The 19704-nt window shown below is 49.5% G+C and overlaps 1 protein-coding gene across 1 annotated transcript in view; it reads right to left on the bottom strand.

Moving 5' to 3' along the window:
* Positions 1 to 19401, bottom strand: part of Ptk7 (protein tyrosine kinase 7 (inactive)) — a 56305-nt gene extending 36904 nt beyond the window's left edge. The window contains exon 1 of the mRNA XM_013516906.1: positions 19224 to 19401. Coding sequence (XP_013372360.1) covers positions 19224 to 19386 — 163 coding nt within the window. The 5' untranslated portion in view covers positions 19387 to 19401. The remainder of the gene's footprint in view (positions 1 to 19223) is intronic.
* Positions 19402 to 19704: the final 303 nt, after the last annotated feature.

The following is a 19704-nucleotide window of genomic DNA, read 5'->3' as shown; positions in this document are numbered from 1 at the left end:
CCCAGGTTCACAACCTGGTCTTCCCCACCAGTTCCTGAGCTCCCAGAGGACAGCGCTGCTCTCCCGTGCTCCGTGCACCCCCACCGTGGGAGGAGCTCAAGAAACAGCAGCTGATGTGTGGAGTTTAACAGAGCCGGATAATTTGGCCACATTATCCCTCTGTAATGTGGAATCGGCGCAGGGTCAAAGCCCAAGACAGGTTCCTGGTTGGCAATTACATTAATTATCGTTATTAATTCAGCACACATTTATTTAGGGCCTGCCATGTGCCAAGTCCTCCCTAAAACACTGGGGCTGGAAGAAGAAAAACACACAATTACTGCTTTTAAGTGTCTTAGTCTAGAGAGGGAGGCAGACGAGTAAACACATAATTACAGTAATAGCTAACACTTACTGACCCGTACTTACTGTGTGCCCAGCGCTGCTCCAAGTGCTTTAACCGTATTATCTTGTTAAAACTCACACCCACCCACTGGGCAGGCGCTGCAATCCCCATCTACAGGAAAAGGAGCTCAGAGAGGTAAAGCCTCCTGCTCAAGGTCACACAGCTAGTGAGTGACAAACACAAGTATTAGATCTGAGGTTGTTGTAGTCACCAGCCTGTGCTGCACTGTCACACTGTGATGGGGTGGTGCGCGGGGGAGCTTCTAGGTCACAGCAGAGAGACAAGAGTCAGAGGAGAATCCTAGGAAGACCTTTCAACACAAGGTGTATGGAGGAAAAGAGACCTAGCCAGAAGCCTGGGATGGGATATGATCAGGGGACGCCGAGGAGCTCAGGAGGCTCAGCGTTTAAAGGACAGGAGAGGACAGCAAGATGCTGCCAGGCGCTGGTTTGGGGCAAAGACGCTGAAACGCAAGCTCTCCCTGCTCAGTGGGCCTGACAAGTCCCTGGCAGCCTGAACCCTGGTTTCAAGGAGGTGGTAACGGAGGTAGGAAATGGACTGAAGAACAAGACCCTGTGTGAAAATTTAAAAGTAAAAAGGGCTGGGAATGTAGCTCAGTGGGAAGGCCCTGGATTCAATCCCCACTGCCACAAAAATTTCAAAATCAACAAACCACCTCCCCTGCCCCCCAAAAAGGAAGGAAGAAGCTGGCTGTCACAGGGAGCAGCAGGTGCAGTCAAGGAGCAAGAACCACAGGACAGGGCCACTCCTGCTCTGTTTGTCCCTGCCTAGCAAGTCACCACAACCAGGGGTTAAAACAAGAAACGACCAGGCCAGGTGTGGTGGTGCACGCCTGTAATCCCAGCACTTGGAAGGCTGAGGCAGGAGGATCGTTGCAAGTTCGAGACCAGCCTGGGCTACAAAGTGAGCTCAAGGCCAGCCTGAACTGCATAGCAAGACCCTGTCTCAAAAAGACCCCCTTGCTGTCCTGACTAAAAGCACATAATCAAGGTGTCACAGGGTGGGCTCCTTCCCGGCCTCTGTGGAGAGGCAGGTAGCTCCTCGGAGCTCCCGGGATGCGCAATCCCCCTCCAGTGTCTGTCTCTAGCTCCTCTCCTCTTAGTGAGAACCACCAGCCACATTTGATGTCACCTATTTCAATGACCTTACTCTAACTTGAGCATATTGGCAAAGACCCTAACTCCAAACAAATTCCTAAGTACTAGGATTTAGGACTTCAAAATATTTTGGGGGACCCAATTCAACCTGTAACACCTGATTTCCAGCAATTTGCTGTTGCTGAGTCTTTCATCTTTTAGCTTTTTCTGCTTTTTGCTGTCCAATATACCACAGATATCTCCCTATACCTGTTCACACGGTTCTAGCTCATTCGTGTCAATCCCTGCTTATTAGCACACTGAAGCCAGGCTGGTGGCACACATCTGTAATCCCAGTACTCAGGAGGCTGAGGCGGGAGGACTGCTGTGAGTTTGAGGCCAGAGTAAGTTCAAATCTGGCCTGGACTACATATCAAGACCCTGCCTCAAAAAAAAAAAAAAAAAAAAAAGAAAGTAAGAAAGGGGGGAGGGAAGGAGAAGGGAGAGAGGGAAGGAGGGAAGGAGGAAGAAGGTATGTGGGTGCTATGACAGTAACACTGAGCTCTCCATCTGTCTGGTCCTTGGGCTGCCCATGCATTTTTTTCCTCCCTACTTCCCTCTCAACTGGTTTCAGACTCACAAGCAAAGGGGTGATATTTACTGAACCCTTCAACACAATTTCCATTATGGTGGTTTATGTCTATGTACGTGTTGGGGTTTTGGGGGGGTTGTCTTCAAGAATAATGAATACAAAAAAAAAAAAAGAATAATGAATACATGTTCCCATTAAATTTTCTTTTCTAGCTGGGTGTGGTGGCGCAAACCTGTAATCCCAGCACTGGGGAGGCTGAGGCAGGAGTACCATTGCAAGTTTGAGGCCTGCATGAACTATATAGCGAGACCTGGTCTCAAAAAGACAAAAATAAATAAATTTTCTTTTCTCTTTTTTTTTTTGTCTATAGTATAGCTTTTAGAGTAGGAGAAGACAATCTGCCAGTATTTTACACTTTTTTTTTTCTTTGCAGTACTGGGGATGGACCCCAGGACCTCATGCGCCCTAGGCAAGCACTCCACTGCTGAGCTGCACCCCTGCCCTGCAGGAGTTTGTATTAGACTTTTATATCCACATTTCCAAGTATGTGGTTTTCTTTCCTGCACTGTCAGCCAGCATTTGGGAGCAAGGTTACATCAACTTCGGGATACACACAGGATGCCATCCATCTGTTCCTTGGCTTTGTGACAACCTATAAAGCATTACAGGCTCTATTTCCTCAACAGAGTTCAAAATTTCCCCTTCTGGTAGCATTTAGGAATGTAATTTTTAAACTTCCTTTCAATCTTTTATTATTTTCTTTTTCATAGTACTGGGGATTGAACCCTAGGGCTTTCTACCACCTGAGCTACCTCCCTAGCCCTTTTTATTTTTTGTTTGTTTGGGAGGGTTTTTTGGCCCCAGGAATTGCTTTTTATTTTTTATCTTGAGAGACTTGCTAAATTGTCCAGACAGGACTCAAATTTGCAATCCTCCTGCCTCAGCCTAAGTATGAGGACTACAGGAGTGTGCCATGAGGGCTAGCTCACATTTTTTTATCATTTTTATCGCACTGTACCTTTCCCTCTTATACTAGAAACTCCTCAACAACATGGCAAGGAATAGAGTAACAGCAGTGCTGGTTCTGCTCTTTAGAAACAACCCGGGGAACTTTGTGTATAAAGAATTTCCTTTCCGCATTTCCTTCGTTCCTGATCTCCTCCAGTTCCTCTATATTTCTTCCCCTTTCTTCGTCACCTTCCTTCTCACATGTTGACTTCTCATCTGATTTTTGGGAAATGTACACCTTCTTGACATTTTTGAGGGGATAAAAAAGCCCCAAAAACATGGTACCTTGAAAAATCCACCTCCTTTTCCCCCCAGGTTCTAAGGAAGCAAGGACAGGACCAGGGAAGAGCCCCACACAATAGGAACAAGTGGGAGGGAACAGAGTTGACTGCTAAGAGGGGGACAGTAATCAGTGCAGAAGAGGTTTAAATGCTGTATCTTAGTGTGGGTGGCCCACGGGGATGCCTCGAGACTCAACTGCCACACTCCCAGAAGCTCAGGTCACTACAAGCACATCACTTTCATCCTACACATGAAGAAATAGAGTCCAACAAAATTAAACCCCTTCCACAGCTGAGCGTGGTGGTGTACACCTGTAATTCTAGCACTTAGGAGGCTGAGGCAGGACGATTGCCCCAAGTTCAAAGCCAACCTGGGCTCCAAAGTGAAAACCTTGTCTGAAACACACACACACACACACCCCTTCCAGGACTGGAACTGTGGCCTACTAAATCCAAGAGTTTCTGGAGCAGCCACCGAGCCTCTGGGCAGGTCAGGCTTCCCGGAGCTGATCAGCATTGAGTTGGGGCAACAAGAACACATGAGACAGAATACAGAGTAAAAAGCAGCAGGCGACTGATTCAGCGCAACTGGTGTGGACACGAGAACAGATCACAGACAGGCACTGAGCTCTGAGGGGGGCAATGGGCCACCATGTGCCAGCTACCCAGAACCACCCTGGCTTACGCTGGTTGTCCCGACAGGAAGGTAGAGATGTTTGGATGATAAATCTTCCGGTCACCCTAAGCAACGCCCACATTTGAACCACACTTACCTGTTTTCGTACTTTATTTTATTTTTGTTTTTTTCTGGTACCAGGAACTGAACTCACGACCTTGCGCTTGCTGAGAAGGCGCTGTGCCGCTGAGCTAAATCCCCAGCCCCTGTTTTCGTACTTTATCCCAGGCTATTTCCCCAGACCACTGTACAGCAGCGATTCAGGAACTTTTAAAGCCTTAGCAGGAATCTGATGAAAGCTATAAAGTCCTTTCCCACAAAAATAGCACACACATGAAACCTTGGACACAGTTTTTAAAAGCCTGCATCTTTTGACAGAGCAGCTCGATTTCTAGGAATTTGACCTATACAGATATACAAGCATGGGCCAAAGACCCACACGAGGACGTCTGTGCAGTGCTGTGTAGAACAGGAAATCTTCAGAGCCAGCCTGAAGTCACCACCAGGGATGGGGTGAAATAAACTAGGGAAGGGGGGCTGTGGGGGACATGTGGACAGCACTTGCTCTAGGCCCGGTTTCCCCTTAGAAAGTTCAGGAGCCTTCCTGCCCCTCACCTACTGTGCCCCAACTCAGCAAGGTCCCAGGAGAGGAAACAACACAGGCAGCCATGCACGGGAGCAGGCTAAATCATGAATTGTCAGTGTGTGTTTTCTTTGGCCAGGGCAGTCTGGCCAAGCTCTGGGGGCTGTTGGGCAAACATTTTTCATATTTTAGTAGCTGGCCTCTGCCCAAGGCAGTCAGAAGTTAAGTAAGCTTGAATAAGTGGCACCCATCCTCTCCCCAGCCCCAAGAATTCTTAATGAGGTTCTAAGGCAGGCCTCCTACAAACCTGCCTTAAGTATCACTCAGCCTCCACTTTTAATGAATGCAAATGATTCAGCAACAAAACACTTAGCCTGGAGTGAAATCCGGCTCAGCGTGGCTGATTTCCCCAACTTACTGCCCAGCTCAGGCAGGGCCCTCCGGTGCCCACACTAGTCCAGGCAGCATCCCCCCTCCCCCGCCACCCCCCCCCCCAACTCCCCCCCCAAGGGCCGGAAGGGCCCAGCCTGAGGGGAGACCCACCCCCCAACCCCGCCCCCACCCAGCAACCAGGTGCGACCCTCACAACTCAGCCTCTTTTACGACTCTGGCTCCAGGGCAGAGGAAAGTGTAAGCAGAAAAACAAAAGGTATTGCTTTGATCTAAGAAAAAGGATGGTCTTAGGCACCTCAAAGGGCCCTGTCCTTCCGGTCACCACACACCCCAGGACTCAAGGACACTTCACCCTGACACGCCAACCCCTAAAACGCTAACTGCACCTGATGCCCTGCAGTCCGGTAACCCACTCAATGAAGTTCTCTTTCGGCAACAAAAACTGAAAGCAATTTGTCAGGAGTCTAAGGGCAACTTTTAATTTATTTCCAACACGGACTCAGGTCGATGTGTTGCCAGGTCAGCCTATTGAACACTTCTCCAGGATGACCAAGGTCACAGCCTGGTCCAGAACTGGCCACTGGTAATTCAGCTGCCACCACTTTCACCCATGGGGACAGCTGGCTGGCAGGACACCCACAGTTCACTTGTGCTTTTCCTGGCCATGAAGATAAAGGAGGAATCACAGACATGGGACCAAAAGTAGGCAAAGGGTTAAACTCAGGACCTCGGAGGGCCCACAGCTATCTGCCTGGTGCCTTGGACACAAAAGGAGCTACAGAGTTCAGTCAGCTCTCCATCTCTGCAGGTTCTGCATCTGTAGACTGAGCCAAGCTCTGAGGATGAAAAGCATTTTAAAAATTCTATCTGGCCTGGACTGGTGGTGAATGCCTATAATCCCAGGTACACAGGAGGCTGAGGTAGGATTACCAAGTTCAAGGCCAGCCTGGGTGACTCTGCGAGTCCCTGTGTGAGAATTTTTAAAAAGGGCTGGGTGCCGGTCATGGTGGTGCACACCTGTAATTCCAGCACTCAGTATGCTGAGGCAGGAGGATTTCCAGGAGTGTAAGGCCAACCTAGGCTACATAGTGAGTACAAGGCCAGCCTCAGCTAGCCTGAAGTACACAGCAAAATGTGGTCTCAATAAAACAAACAAAAAGACCAAGGAAAGGGCTGGGGATATAGCTCAGTGGTATACCACCCCTGGCTTCAATCCCCAGTACCACTAAACTAAACTAAACTAAATTTGTTTTCAACATGAACAAACTCCTTTCTCTCTCCCATCCTTTATACATATATATATATATATGTTTTTTGTACCAAGAATTGAACTCAGGACCTCCTGCTTGCCAGAAAGGCACTGTGCCGCTGAGCTAAATTCCCGGCCCACCTCTTTCTTTTTTTGAGACAGGGTCTCATTATATAGTCTAAACCAGCCTAACTTACTATGTAGCCCAGGCTGGCTTTGAACCTGTGAAACCTCCTATCTCAGTCTTCTGAATACTGAGATTACAGGCATGCACCACCATGCCTGGTAAGAACAGATTTTTTTTTCTGGTCATGATTCCCTAAACAATACAGTGTAACAACTCCTTACATAGCATTTGTAAATTGTATAAATCTAGAGATGATTTAAAGTATACGGGAAGCCAGGGGTGGAGCCACATACCTATAATCCCAGCCGTCTGGGAGACAGGAGGATCACAAATTTCAGCGCAGCTTGGGCAATTTAGCAACTTACTAAGACCTTGTCTCAAAATTAAAAAACAAAAAATAAAGTGTATGAGAAGATGCCATGTAGGTTATATGCAAATACTATACTATGTTATTTTTACTCAAACCCAGAGCTGCAGATATCCTAGACAAGGGCTCTGCCACTCACTGAGCTACACTACAGTCCCTTGTGTCATTTTATTTTCTTTTTAATTTTATTTATTTATTTATTTGTCTTTTTGAGACAGGGTCTCGCTATGTAGTTCAGGTTGGCCTTGAGCTTACTTTGTAGCCCAGGCTGGCCTTGAATTCACAGAGATCCTCTTGCCTCAGCCTCCCAAGTGCTGGGATTACAGGTGTGTGCCACCACGCCTGGTTAAAATTTATTTTATTTATTTAGTTTTTCAGACAGGGTCTCACTACACACTTCAGGCTGGCATTGAACTCACTATGTAACCCAGGATGGCCTCGAACTCACAGCAATCCTCCCAGAAGCTACACCACAGCCCCTTGTGTCATTTTATTTATTTATTTATTTACTTATTTGGTGGTACTGGGAATTGAACTCATGATCTCACACTTGCCAGGCAGGCGCTATGCCGCTGAGCTATATCCCAAGCTCAGCCTGTGTCATTTTATATAAGGGACTTGAGTACCCAAGGGGTGTCCAGGAAACCAATACCCACCAGGTATGGAGACAGCTGTATGTTATTCACCTGATCTGGAAGGAGCCATGGCCCTCTTGACCCTCACAGGGCAGACAGAACACCAGCTCTTTGCAAAGAGAAATTTCATGTGCTATTTTAGAGCCCTCCACAGATAAACCCTGTATCATCAAAAAATATTCTTGCTCTTAGGAAGACAAATGTGGAAATTCTCTACACTGTTCTTCCTGGTTGTTCAAAGCGCATCATCTACAATACCTTTGCTTGTTCAAAACACTCCTAGGAGAAGTCAAAGGAATCAGGAGCTTGGTCTCCCCGGTCCTAGCCTCTGGAATCCGTCTTCTAGGGAATCCTTTCATCAGCCCCTTTCCTACATCTTTCTCTTTCCGTCCACCATCTAAACCACAGCCCCACTCCCAATCCACCCCACCACCCAATGAACCAGGGGATTCCCCGGCCTTTGGGTTCCAGGTGTCCCAAAGCCGGGAAAGGTGCTATTCTGTGATGCTGGGCTGGCACACAACAGAACGAAGGGTCCCCGTTGTCTCCACAAAGTTAGGATCAACTCCACATAACTATGCCACCTGCTGCCCGACCCACTCAGATTGGCACCCCCGCAGATTGTTACCCCATTTGCAATGGCACAGTTACCTCTCTCTGGCCTTCTCTGCATCATGTCTTGTTAATTACTCTCTTCTTGTTGGGTCCTGATTCACCTACACACCATGCAATCCATGACTGGAGTGAATCTCCAGTCTCCCTGGAACAGGCTGGCCTCTCTAAGTGCAAACTCTGCCATGGAGGGTTATTTTATTCTTTTCTAAGAGAAGCTTTGCCCTCTAAGGGGCAGCTGTCTCCTCTGCTGAGTATTTCTTGCTTCTGATAATTTAAAGTGTCCCCCGCCCCATACACACTTCCTAGCATGATGCTTTATGCCTCCAGCATCATTTGTTATTTATGTGCCAGCCTAAAAGGAAAGCAGCTTCTTTTGAAACTTATGGAGGATGGGAAGCCAAAACAGGCCTGTAGATGAATCACCCTCATCCCAGTTACAACTGTCTTTTATTGGGCATTCTCTAGGTCACACACCAAGTCCTCCCTATGTATACAGCACCTTTGAAGGTGCTGCTGATTTTAAGATACACCATTATTTATGTGCACTAAAAGCAAACACAGCACCAGTTAAACAAAGACACAATGCTATATAATTGATTATAAGCTATATCCCAACTTCAAAGATGTGAAAGTGAGAAAAGAAGCACTTAAAGTTAAATACAGTACCAACTCTCTTAATTCTTTAAAGAACTCTTAATGGGATTGTTACTATTTCCTTCTTACAAAACAGGACACTGGCAGCTGGTCAGTATTGGTGCACACCTGTAATCCCAGCACTGTGGGAGGCTGAGGCAAGGGGACTGCAAATTTGAGTCCAGTTTGGGCAATTCAGTGAAATTCTTCTCATAAAACAATTTTTAGAAGGGCCTGTAACGCAGTGTAAAGTCCCTGGGCTCAATCCACAATATAGTACTGCAAAATAGGAGGAAGAAAGGAAGGGAGGAACAGAGGAAGGAGAGGAGGAAGGCAAGGAAAGGAAAGGGAAGGGGAAGGGGAAAGGGAAAGGGAAAGAGAAGGGAAGCCAGGTGTGGTAGCACATGCTTGTAACCCTAGCACTTGGGAGGCTGAGGCAGGAGGACAGTTGAGTTCAAGACCAGCCTGGGCTACAAAGTGAGCTCAAGGCCAGCCTGAACTGCATAGCAAGACCCTGTCTCAAAAAGACAAAAAAAAGGGGCGGGGGGAGAAGGAAGGAAAGCTCAGAAATTAAGCGAACTATCTAAGGTCTCTTGGTGAGGAAGCTGTGGGGCCAGAACCCCCGTTCCTGAAGATTTCAGAACTTCCCTGACAGCTGGGGACAATGGGGAGGAGGACAGCCAGGTCTGGGACAGCCCCTCCTTGGTAAGGAGTTCTAAACATGAGCTGGGCGTGGTGGCACCTGTCTGTAATCCCAGCACTCGGGAGGCTGAGGCAGGAGGATCACTGCAAGTTCGAGAGCAGCCTGGGCTACATGAGTGAGTTCAAGGCCAGCCTGGACTGTATAGAGAGACCCTGTCCCAAAAAATATAAATTAATAAATTAATAAAATAAATAAATAAATAAATGAAAAATAAACGCTTGGTCAATTCCTAAAATCAGGGTCTTCAACTGCACCTCCACAGATCCTACTTCCAGAAACAACAAAAGGAAAACAGGTTTCCCTAGCTCCTTTCCTGCAAAACTGGCTAGAAGTGAAGGCGACTCAGCCAACTTGTTATATATAAAGTGCATTTAACGAGCCTTTCAAGTCCAGGGAGTGGGAGAAGGAAGAGTTCACAGGAAACCTGATACTCTGGCAGCAGAGCCCAGAGCGCCTCGGCCCCAAGCTTCAGCCCCCTGGGATAAACACCATCCCCAGCCCCTTTGTCTGCCAGGGGAGGTGCTTCCTGGGAGGCAGGAGGGCAGCAAAGCTTTTTATGACAAAGCTCACCTAACAACAACCCTCTACCGGAGACCTGGCCAGGGTCTTTGCACAACCTACCAACCCATAAACCTTCTTCTCTCCCCCAACCTGCTGGGGTCCCTCTCCACAAATACCTGTGACTGCCATAAATGCCCTGAAACAGCCCCGTTTACTGCCCAGCTTGCCTGCTGCTAAATGAGGGCATTTGTTTCGAATTTGCAAATACCGAAAGCAGTGGAAACCCAAGTCCACCCCTAAAATGAAATGTTCTGCATTCCTCCGGGCCTCAAGCACTGCGCTTCAAAAGCTGCAAAGAGCCCTGGCTGTTTACTCACTGGTGGGGCTATTGCAAGAGGTATTTCCCTGCTCCGAGGCAGCTTTGATCCTGGCTGGGGGAGGGATATAAGGGTGCCACCAACCCAGGGTGGGCCCTCACACCCCGGCCCCCCTTTCTGGGTCACCAGCAGCAGCCGCGGGGGACCCACAGGAGCGAGTCGCGTGGGAAGAAGGGCCAAGCAGGGACCTGCCTAAGACTGCAGCCTGGAGACAGCAGGACAGAGCAAGCCAGCTCGGCTGCAGCACCATCTTCAAAGGGGCTTCTGACAAAGGGGAAGAAGGGAAGAGGCAGCATGGCCCTAGCACCCAGCCTCTTACACCCGCTCCCCAGCTCCAACAAATTCGGACACAGCACCAGAATAGGGTGGGGTGTGGTGTTTACTAAATAGAGCCTTTTGTTTTAAGAAGTTTCCGAAAAGGGGAGGATGGATGAGACAGAGTGAGCCACCCTCCTCCAGCGAATCCCCACCCCTGCCAGTCCCCTGCCCCCTGGGGTGGGGGAGGAGCCCAGATCACAGACTCGAAAAATTGCAGAGTTGGGCTTTTTTTTTTAGTTGATCAGTTTAACAATCAGTTTAATCTCCTAAATTAACCCAACTGCTAGAATGATTTGCTCTTTGTAGCCAGAGTTACAAGACTGACAGCATGTCCTTATCTGCCCACCCCCCACAAGACCAGAAGACAAGCTTTTCTTTGTTTGTGATTTGTTTTGCTTTTCAGGTGGTTTGGAGGGAACGCTAGGTCTCTAATACAATCCTAGTCCATCACCTCGGAAGGACCTGTGGGTTCAGCTCCATTTTGTGTTTTTAGTAGATGAACTACAGTGGAGTCAGACCTCCGGAGTCTTTGCTTTACATCCCTCCAAAACAGGACACTGGACATGAGGTTCACATGGAATCTGAGAACTTCAGAAGCAGAAGAAAAAGTTCCGCAGAATGCCAGGGAGGTCAATGGCTTAGCAAAAGGAGACACCCCTGGCCCTATACAACCTGCTGCTCCTGGATGTCAGAAGTGGAGGCCCAACTCTTCTGGAGTCTCCAAAGTCATCCAGGGCCAGGAGCGCCAGCTATAATCCTTGCAGGCTGAGTCTGTTACCACCTACGCCGTCTCCAGGTCTCCAGCACAGCGAGGCCAACATGCAACTCCCAGCAGGCAGCACTGGCCTGGAATGTGGCAGCACACGACAGGCCAGGGCCTGCCTCAGCCATGACCTTCCAGGAGTCTCGGGTAGAGGTGGTAGGGGCCCCACAGGCTGGCGAGGAAAGCTTCAGTCGTGGAGATCAGACAGTGTCCTAGAGCTTTGCACTACACAGTCTGGCCACAACTCTTTTAAGATGTGTACAAACCTCCAAATGCGCCCTGATCATCTTAACCTTGCCGTATGTGACTAAAACAAAACAAACAGGAAACGGAGCCAATGTGATTTGGAATGAGGAACTCAGATCTCTCCCTGTATACACTGCTGATACACTAGGTGCCTAGAAAGAGCAAAGAGGTACCCCACCCCTCACTCACCCAGACCTCTGCTACCTGCAGGGTGGTAGGGCCTCGATGAGGTAAGTTTGTCTGCTTCCCCAGTGTCTTAAGCACCTCCAAGGCACACATGTGTGATACCCCACAGCTTCTCGTGGTGACTGTTTGAAGGACAACAAGCAGAGGGCCCGGCAGACTGGCATGGCACCTTGGTCTCTGTTCTGTCACTAATCAGCTCTGCAGCACTGGGCAGACCCTATTTGGTGGCCCATCTTGCTACCTCTACCTTGTTACCTCCGAGCCTTGCTGATGGGACCATCGTGGGTGTGGGTGGAAGCCTGCTGCAAATTATAAAGCAGGGTGCTGCTGTCGGTTATTACAGAGGAGGCTCGTCCAAAGCACACCCAGCCCTAACCCTCCCTTCAGGTGATCTCCCTTCTGTGCAAAAGAAAAAGGGCTGACCAGGTACACTTGTGTGCCCTCTCATCAGAGCAACTCTCATTTGTTCCTCCCGTAAGAACCACGCAGGTATGGGGTACACACATGTAATCTTAGCACTCAGGAGGCTGAGACTGGAGAATTGACAGTTTGAGGCCAGACTGGGCTACACAGAAAACAAAATAGAAAACTTCCCAAACCACCCCAAAATGTATTCAAATCTTTCTACTCCCCTTTGCACCCAGGGAATTACACCCTCACTCAGCCCACTGGGTCTACAGACACCTGTGGCCATGTCCTACGGCAATGACAGTGACTTTTACAGCTTCTATGCTACAAAGAGCCACTGCGACACACGTCATAGGTTCATCACCACTGTCCTAGAAAATAAAACACAGCCCCAGGTCAAAGTCTCCCAAAACCCAAGGGTAAGGAGAGCATGTGAGGTGTGACAGAGACATGGCCGGAGGTGCCACACTGGGGCAGCCTCAGAGGCTACCATGATACGGGCCCTCCAGGCAGCAAAGTCCTTTGCTGCCAAGGCCAAGGCCTCCGCAGCCAGCATAGTCAGCATGGAGCAGACACTGCTACGGGCCTATCTGACCACCATAGGGGCTGGAGAAGAACAAGGAAGAGGGTTAATTTGGAATATGACATTATAATGCAAGTCACTAAATCATCTTGGCCCATCAGCTGAGACACAAAGGGCCAGTAGTTGTAAGGCCTTTGTTCTAATGGGACAGCCATGAGTAGCTGTATAGGTTGTACACTGTTCAAGATACCTGGGTCACCATGTCAACACTGAAACACAGCCTGAGTGCCACTAGCCAAAGCCCTGAGCCCAGGCACAGGGTTCCATCCATTCAGAAGAAGGGATACTAGTTCTTTCTTTGATTTTGCACTGCTGAGGATGGAACTCAGGACCTTGTACATACTAAGCAATACTCTATCATCAAGCTACACCCCAGCCATGCAGCTAGCTGCTGGGACCCTCAGCAGCTCCAAAAGCCGACAGTTTCCCCCCCATCACCATCCCTGCCCACAAGAAGGGGACAAAAAAGAGCCAGTGTGTGTCCTGAAGGAGTGGCTATACATGCTAGTCTCACTCCTAGCAAGAGCCAGGAAGTTCCACAAGTGACCGGGGAAACTCTCAGTCACAAGTGATGAGAGAAGCACTTCCCCTGCATCCCTCTGTGCACTTCCTCTGTAGACCTCTGCCTGGGCTGTGCGAACCACAGGGTTCCAGTCTCTGGCCAGAAGGACCTCAGCCCCAAGAGATGGTGGCTCTGAACTGGTACTGACTCCTTTGGGGAACTGGTTTCTGGTAGAGGCCAGGGGAGCGCCACTAGGAAATGCAAAGCGGCTGTGCCTGTGTTTCTGAGCTGCAGCTGGAACACTGAGACTCACTTGGAAAATCTGTGCTTTTGGGGCTGGGGTACATGTAGCTCAGTGGTAGACTGCCTGCCTAACATGCACAAGGGTCTGGGTTTGATCCCTAGAACTGTCAAAAAAAGACAAAAGAAAAAGAAAAACTGCTTTTGAATGAGGAAACAGTCTCTAAAGCCTGCAGTCAGGAGGGACTCTGCAGAGTCCTTGAAAACAACTTGTCAGGAGCTCTCTGGAAAGGGCTCCATGACTGGGAGAGAGCTCTGCTCCCAGGGGTCGGCATCCCCGTAAGTGAGACCCAGGGATCAGCATTACGTGGTGCTGTAACAAAAGGTTAATTACCAACTCAGGATGGTGCAGCTATGTAGCAATTCAACCAGAACCAGAATATGGAGGAACAGGCATCCTGGGACTACAGCTGTCTTTTCCCTTCCTCCACTGGACGTGGACGTTGTGACAGTTTTCAGACCTCTTCCAATGGCCACCTTCACAGCACTCGGAGGTCCTTTCCTTCTGCTCTTTGAAGTCCTCCCACCCCCCATTTGATCCTACATCTCAGACTCACTGTCCCGCATATTCTAGAATATTCTATGCTACTTAGCACTTCACCAAATGATGTCTTTCACTATACTTCATGTGATTTACATCTCTCCACCATGTCTTCTCACTGGCTTGACCCTCCCAGGATAGCTCCACCCACGGCAGACACCAGGTACTTGGCATGACCTCCTCCAGGCCCCAGTACCCACAATGCCCTCTCTCCCTCCACTTTAAACAGACAAATCCTCCTTCCAGCTGCTTGGTGGTTCTCAAACTTGAGTGCAGAAGAATCTCCTAAGAAGGTCTTTATAAATAGCATTTCCTTTTGAAATCTGAACTATGTGGCTGGATGGGCTATTCAAAAAAAAACCTCTAATCTAATAAAGAACAAGAACATAAAGCTGGGCGTGGTACTGCATGCCTATAAACCCAGCTACTTGGGAGGCTGAGGCAGAAGATTCTAAATTCAAGGCAACTTAACAACGAGACTTTTTCTCAAAATAGAAAGGGCTGGGGATATAGCTTAGCAGTAGAGAGTGTGCCTAGCATGTACAAGGCCCTGGGTATGATCCTGGTACAGCAAAAAAAAAAAAAAAAAAAGAAAAAGGAAGAAGAAGGAAAAGGAGAAGGAGAAGGAGGAAGAGGGGCAGGAAGAAGAAGAAAAGGAGACATTTTCCGATCCCTTCCTTCAACAATCTTGCTTACCAGGTAGACCTATAATAAAGGCCCAGGAAACTAAAACTGGAACCAGAACTTCTAGCTACCTGTCCTCCTGCTCCACTCCCCACCACACTGCATTTTTTTTTTAAGTACTGGGTCTATCCAGGGACTGGCCTATACTAGACAAGCACTCTGCTGCTGAGCTCCAACCCCAACCCCTTGCCATTCATTTTTGAGAAACACCTACCCACACCTTCCTAATGCATGACTCACTGTAACTACCCCAAAACCCAGATCTCGTTTCCAGAAGTTGCCTGCACGCTTAAGTGAAACAGGGCTCATGGCAACTCAGCTTTCAACAGGAGCTTGGGCTTTGTGGGCTCGTGGTAGGCGATGGTCCACTCACCATGTGCCCACTCAAGGGATACCTCGTGTCTCCACGCACAGGGACACAAGGCAAAGCCTGGGATCCAGAAGCCAGCACATAGGGGAAGGCACCCTCCCTGCCCAGTGCTGTCTGGAGAGTCACTGGGAGGAAAATGGCCTAAATGCAGAGAAGAAAAGGGAAAGAGGACGGAAACAGTGACACACTACAGAGGCCTTCCTCCAACCACTGATCAGCCGGCCAGCTCCTGTGCCAGCTCCACCAAAGTGCCAGGGGGCTTGCAGGGCGATCACAGAGAACCCGACAGGGCCCTAACAGAAAAATGACCAGATCAGTGACACAGGACAGGGGAGGCGACCGGTTCTGGATAAGCGAGGACCTGCGCCAGCCACCTTGACCCAACTCCATGACCCCACCTGGGAACAGCAGCAGAACAGCACGCTACTAAGGCTAGGAAGGTTGTGGCACGCAGGCCAAGGACACCCATCCCTGCTTACTGACCCTTTATCCCACCAAGAAAACACCAAAGACTGAGTCCCTGGCCCCCAACAGCTCTTGGCTCAAATATCAAAAGTCTGAACTGGCAAACCTCCATCCCAGATGGGTCTCACACAAGCTGCACTGGCTTCAGCAAGAACTCCCTCACACCAACTACACAGTGTTCCAAAGAACCACACGACAACTGTCGAACTCCAGGGAAACATGCCTTCCTTTGTTTTTTGGTTGTTTTTTGTTTGTTCGTTTATTTGTTTGTTTGTTTTGCTCTGTGGTTCAGCTGGCTTCAAACTCACAGCAGTCCTCCTGCCTCAGCCTCTCAAATGCTGGGATCACAGGAGTATACCACCATGCCCAGCTCAACATGCCTTTTAAAAACCAGATGTAGCCCTCCTGAGAAATTACCCTCTGGCCAAACACACACATTTTCTCCATGGTTTTCTTTATAAAAAGGAGACATATGTTCCTCTTGGAAAAGCTTGCGTTCCAAGAGGAACTAAACATCACATCGAACGCTGCCAATCTCCCAGAATCACACATTTAGTGCACAAGTTTCTTGACAAAAATCTAATTCAAATTAAACCCAAACTGAGGTCATTTTAAAATATATATATCACATCAAAAAGTGTTCACGTGAAAAAGTTATTTAAAGGAAATCTTAAACTGGGCATGCTGGTGCACTCCTATATTCCCAGCACTCTGGAAGCTGAGGCAGGAGGATGTCTCAGTGTTCAAGGCCAGCCTGAACTACATATACAGCAAGACCCTGTCTCAAAATAAAAGAAAAGAAATTAATAAAAGAAATCTTCAAAATACTGTGCAGCCCCTGATTGACACTGCTGCCACAGGAAAGCACTATGTCATCAGTTTCTGTGTAAGGAAGGATGCTTAGACCAGGACCTACAAAGCTCTAGATACAATCTCCTGGGGACTTTGTTAACAAGCAGATTACCACTGTGATTCACGTTCTCAGACTTCATTCTCAGTAGCAAAATAGAAAATCTCAGTCCCTAAACAGTTCACTGCAAAAAGAACCTCAACACCAATTTTTGAGCTACAACCTTTCAAGGCAAGTCAACTTCACACACAGTAGTGGCTACAGGGAAGCTCTGCCATCTCAAAATCAAAAAAAGCCACCACCAAGAATGGACAGCCCACGGCCAGGGATATACCTCAGTGGCACAAACGCCAGCATGGCAAGCACAGGGTTCTGAGTTTGATTCCTGGTACCAAAAAAAAAAACCAAAACAATGGACAGCCTGGAAACAGAGAAGGAGGAACTGAGCCACCCATTCTGTCCTGATGGAGCAGTCACCAGAAGGCAAACCAGGAGGCCCCATCCCAGGGAATCTGGAGAGGGCACAAAAGACTCCATATACAGGCCAAGTGTGATGGCACACAAGCCTGCAATTCTGGCACCTGGAAGCTGAGGCTAAAGAATCAAGAGTTCGAAGCCAGCCTGGGCAACATAGCAAGCTTAAGGGCAGACTGGCCTACACAGCAAGACCCTGTCTCAACAAACAAAAGACTCCATATGCCTAGGACAGAAAGGGAACATTTAACTTTGTCCTTGATTTCTCTGCTCTGTCCCCAAAAGGTTCATGACCTTTTCCATTCTGAACCTAGACTAAGAACCATTATACATAAGATGCTGTACTGAATTTTCGGAAAGGCTCATCTGCAGCAAAATATGGAAGGTGTCCTATGACAGTCCAAAAGTCCTACAGGCGTCTGCTTTGTAGCAGGAGAGAGAGGACAGCTTCAGGGGTGGACAAAAGAGAGACAGCGGAGGCTCATAGCCTAGAGTACACGCCCAGAGGCAACCAACAGGGCTCCAACAGTTAGCACCTTACAGGGGAATCAAACCAGGATGGTCAACATGTGCCCAGGCCACAGGGCCTGCCTATGAGTTCAGGCTGGCTTTGCCAAGTAAAAGTCCATCACCAGCTGCAGTGCAGAAGGGCCAGTCTGACTGCATCCTCTGGATGTCACACGAGTGTGTCACCCCTACCCATCACCAATAAAAGCAGGTCTCCCACCTGAACAGGCTGCTGAGCTTTGGAAAACCAGGACAGCACATTCCAGAATGTGACTACCCAATTTCCCCACAGAAACAAGAGCCTGAAGGACAGAACTCAGGGAAGCGGGTGGGAGCAGGGATGTGTAGCGACCACAGCTAACCATGCTAGGTCGGCATCAAGAATGCCAGATTTCAAAGATCAAGCCTTCTCCTCTACATCACCATATTTATCACACCAGGGATCTCAAAGTTTGGAAAGTAACTCAGTCATTTACAGCATAATTACCCAAACTTCAAAATGGTCCAATCCACAAACTTGGCCAGTCTAGATCCCTAAGTCCCTAACTCCAGCCTTACTAACACAGAGATCTAACTATGATTCCAGTTAGTCACGTGTTAAACAAGACGGAAAAACCTACACTGATTCATTAAAAGATCATCACCCCCTGAAGTCATCCATGTAGGGTGGGCAGAGAACTGGGATTTCACTGCAAGACAGCAGCGCCTCAGCCTTGTCTGAAACAGTTTACAGCACAAGGACAGGTTCTGCAGTGAAGCACATTTGGTGAGACTGATTTAAGGCTCTCATTAAAATGTTCCTTTGTTGAGCACAAGACAACCCCTGCTCCCAGAGGAGATTCCAGACCTCCTGTCCCAATCCCTTGGCCTGCCTGATTTTCCCCTCGCAGCACACCAGCATCCATCCCGGGATTAACATCGATTAACATCACAGGCATCTTCTCATGGAAGGAATCTGGCATCTGTTGAACAAGTCTCCACCACAATCTCCCCTGAACTCCAGAACTCCAGCAGCAGCCGCCAAGCAGCTCTATCTATAGGGCTGGGTAAAACCACAGCGCAGAAGCCACCCAGGCGACCCAGGAGGCCTGTGAGCTCAGCTGCTCACCCACATGGCTGGGCCACCAGGCCCCCAAGCCTCGCTGTGCTAAAAAAAAAAAAAACTTCCATACTTCTTCTGGAAGCAGATGTGGACTGTGCCATGAACAGCAAGCACCGCACACATCTCAAGAAACACAAGGCCACTCCAGAAACACCTCCTGCAAATCCTGGAGTTTCTTTCCCAGTTTCATTCACTTTTGCTTTCCAACTAGGGGCTAGGAGATGTTGATTCCATCAGCCCCGAAGCCCCTGCACTGCTGGCAGGCCAGGAAGAAGTCAGAAAAGCAGATCTCTAGTCCTACCCTCTTCAAAGGACGCTGCTACTCTTCAAAGGACAGTTCCCCTTGGTAGAGGTTCCCAAGAGAGAGCCGCTTCAAGGACCCCCACTGGAAGACTTCATGACTTGGAAAGTGAGGGGCAGGATTTCCAGTCCAGGCTTTGGGGAGTTTGACGACTTCCTGCAAAGCACTTCACCCCTCATTAGTGACTCTCAGGTATGACTGAACCCAGTGGTGGGGGGAAGGCTGGGGGGGTGAGGGTGTCCTGTCTGCCCCAGATGACAGCCACACCCTGGTCGAGAACCCGAGGTCCCCACGGAGCGCCTGGACGGACCTTTCTCCCCTTTCTGTCCGAGGAAGGCAAGGTTCCTCTCCACCCCGACACAGGATGGAAATCCAGAAAGGCGCAGGGACCCCGTCCGCACCTTGGCAGGCCGGCCATGCCCGATTTTGGCAGCGGCCCTTGTACATTAGCCACCGCGACAGCCTGGGACCTCCGCTCCCCAGATTCCACTCCTGGCACCGACAGGGCTCAGGGCTGGGGCAGCTCCTCATTCTTCCCTCCTCCGCCCTCGCCGGCGGGGCCATCCGGGGTCCCAGCTCTGCCTGGGACCCGGCGGGTTCCGGCGCGGCCCCTCACCTGGACTGAGCCTGCGGGGCGCCCCGTGTCCCCGCCGCGGCCACCCAACCGCACCCCACGCGGGGGGGTCCTTTCTCCCCTCAAAGAAACTCCCCCGCAGGGCCCGAAGCCCGCAACTCCAGTAGCTCCCGCGGCTCCGAGAGAAGTCTCGGGCCGGGCAGAGCCGCGCCGGGCCAACTCCAGAGCTGGCGTCGCGCGCCGAGGGCACCCGACCGAGTCCGGGCACCCCGCCGGCCCCTACGCCCGGCCCCGCGCCTTCACCGGGA

Source organism: Chinchilla lanigera, unplaced genomic scaffold, assembly GCF_000276665.1.
Source record: "Chinchilla lanigera isolate Chin_1 unplaced genomic scaffold, ChiLan1.0 scaffold00036, whole genome shotgun sequence".
NCBI classification, from domain to species: Eukaryota; Metazoa; Chordata; class Mammalia; order Rodentia; family Chinchillidae; genus Chinchilla; species Chinchilla lanigera.
The sequence above is the reverse complement of the archived record's forward strand: the minus strand, read 5'-3'. Positions and strand labels throughout refer to the sequence as shown.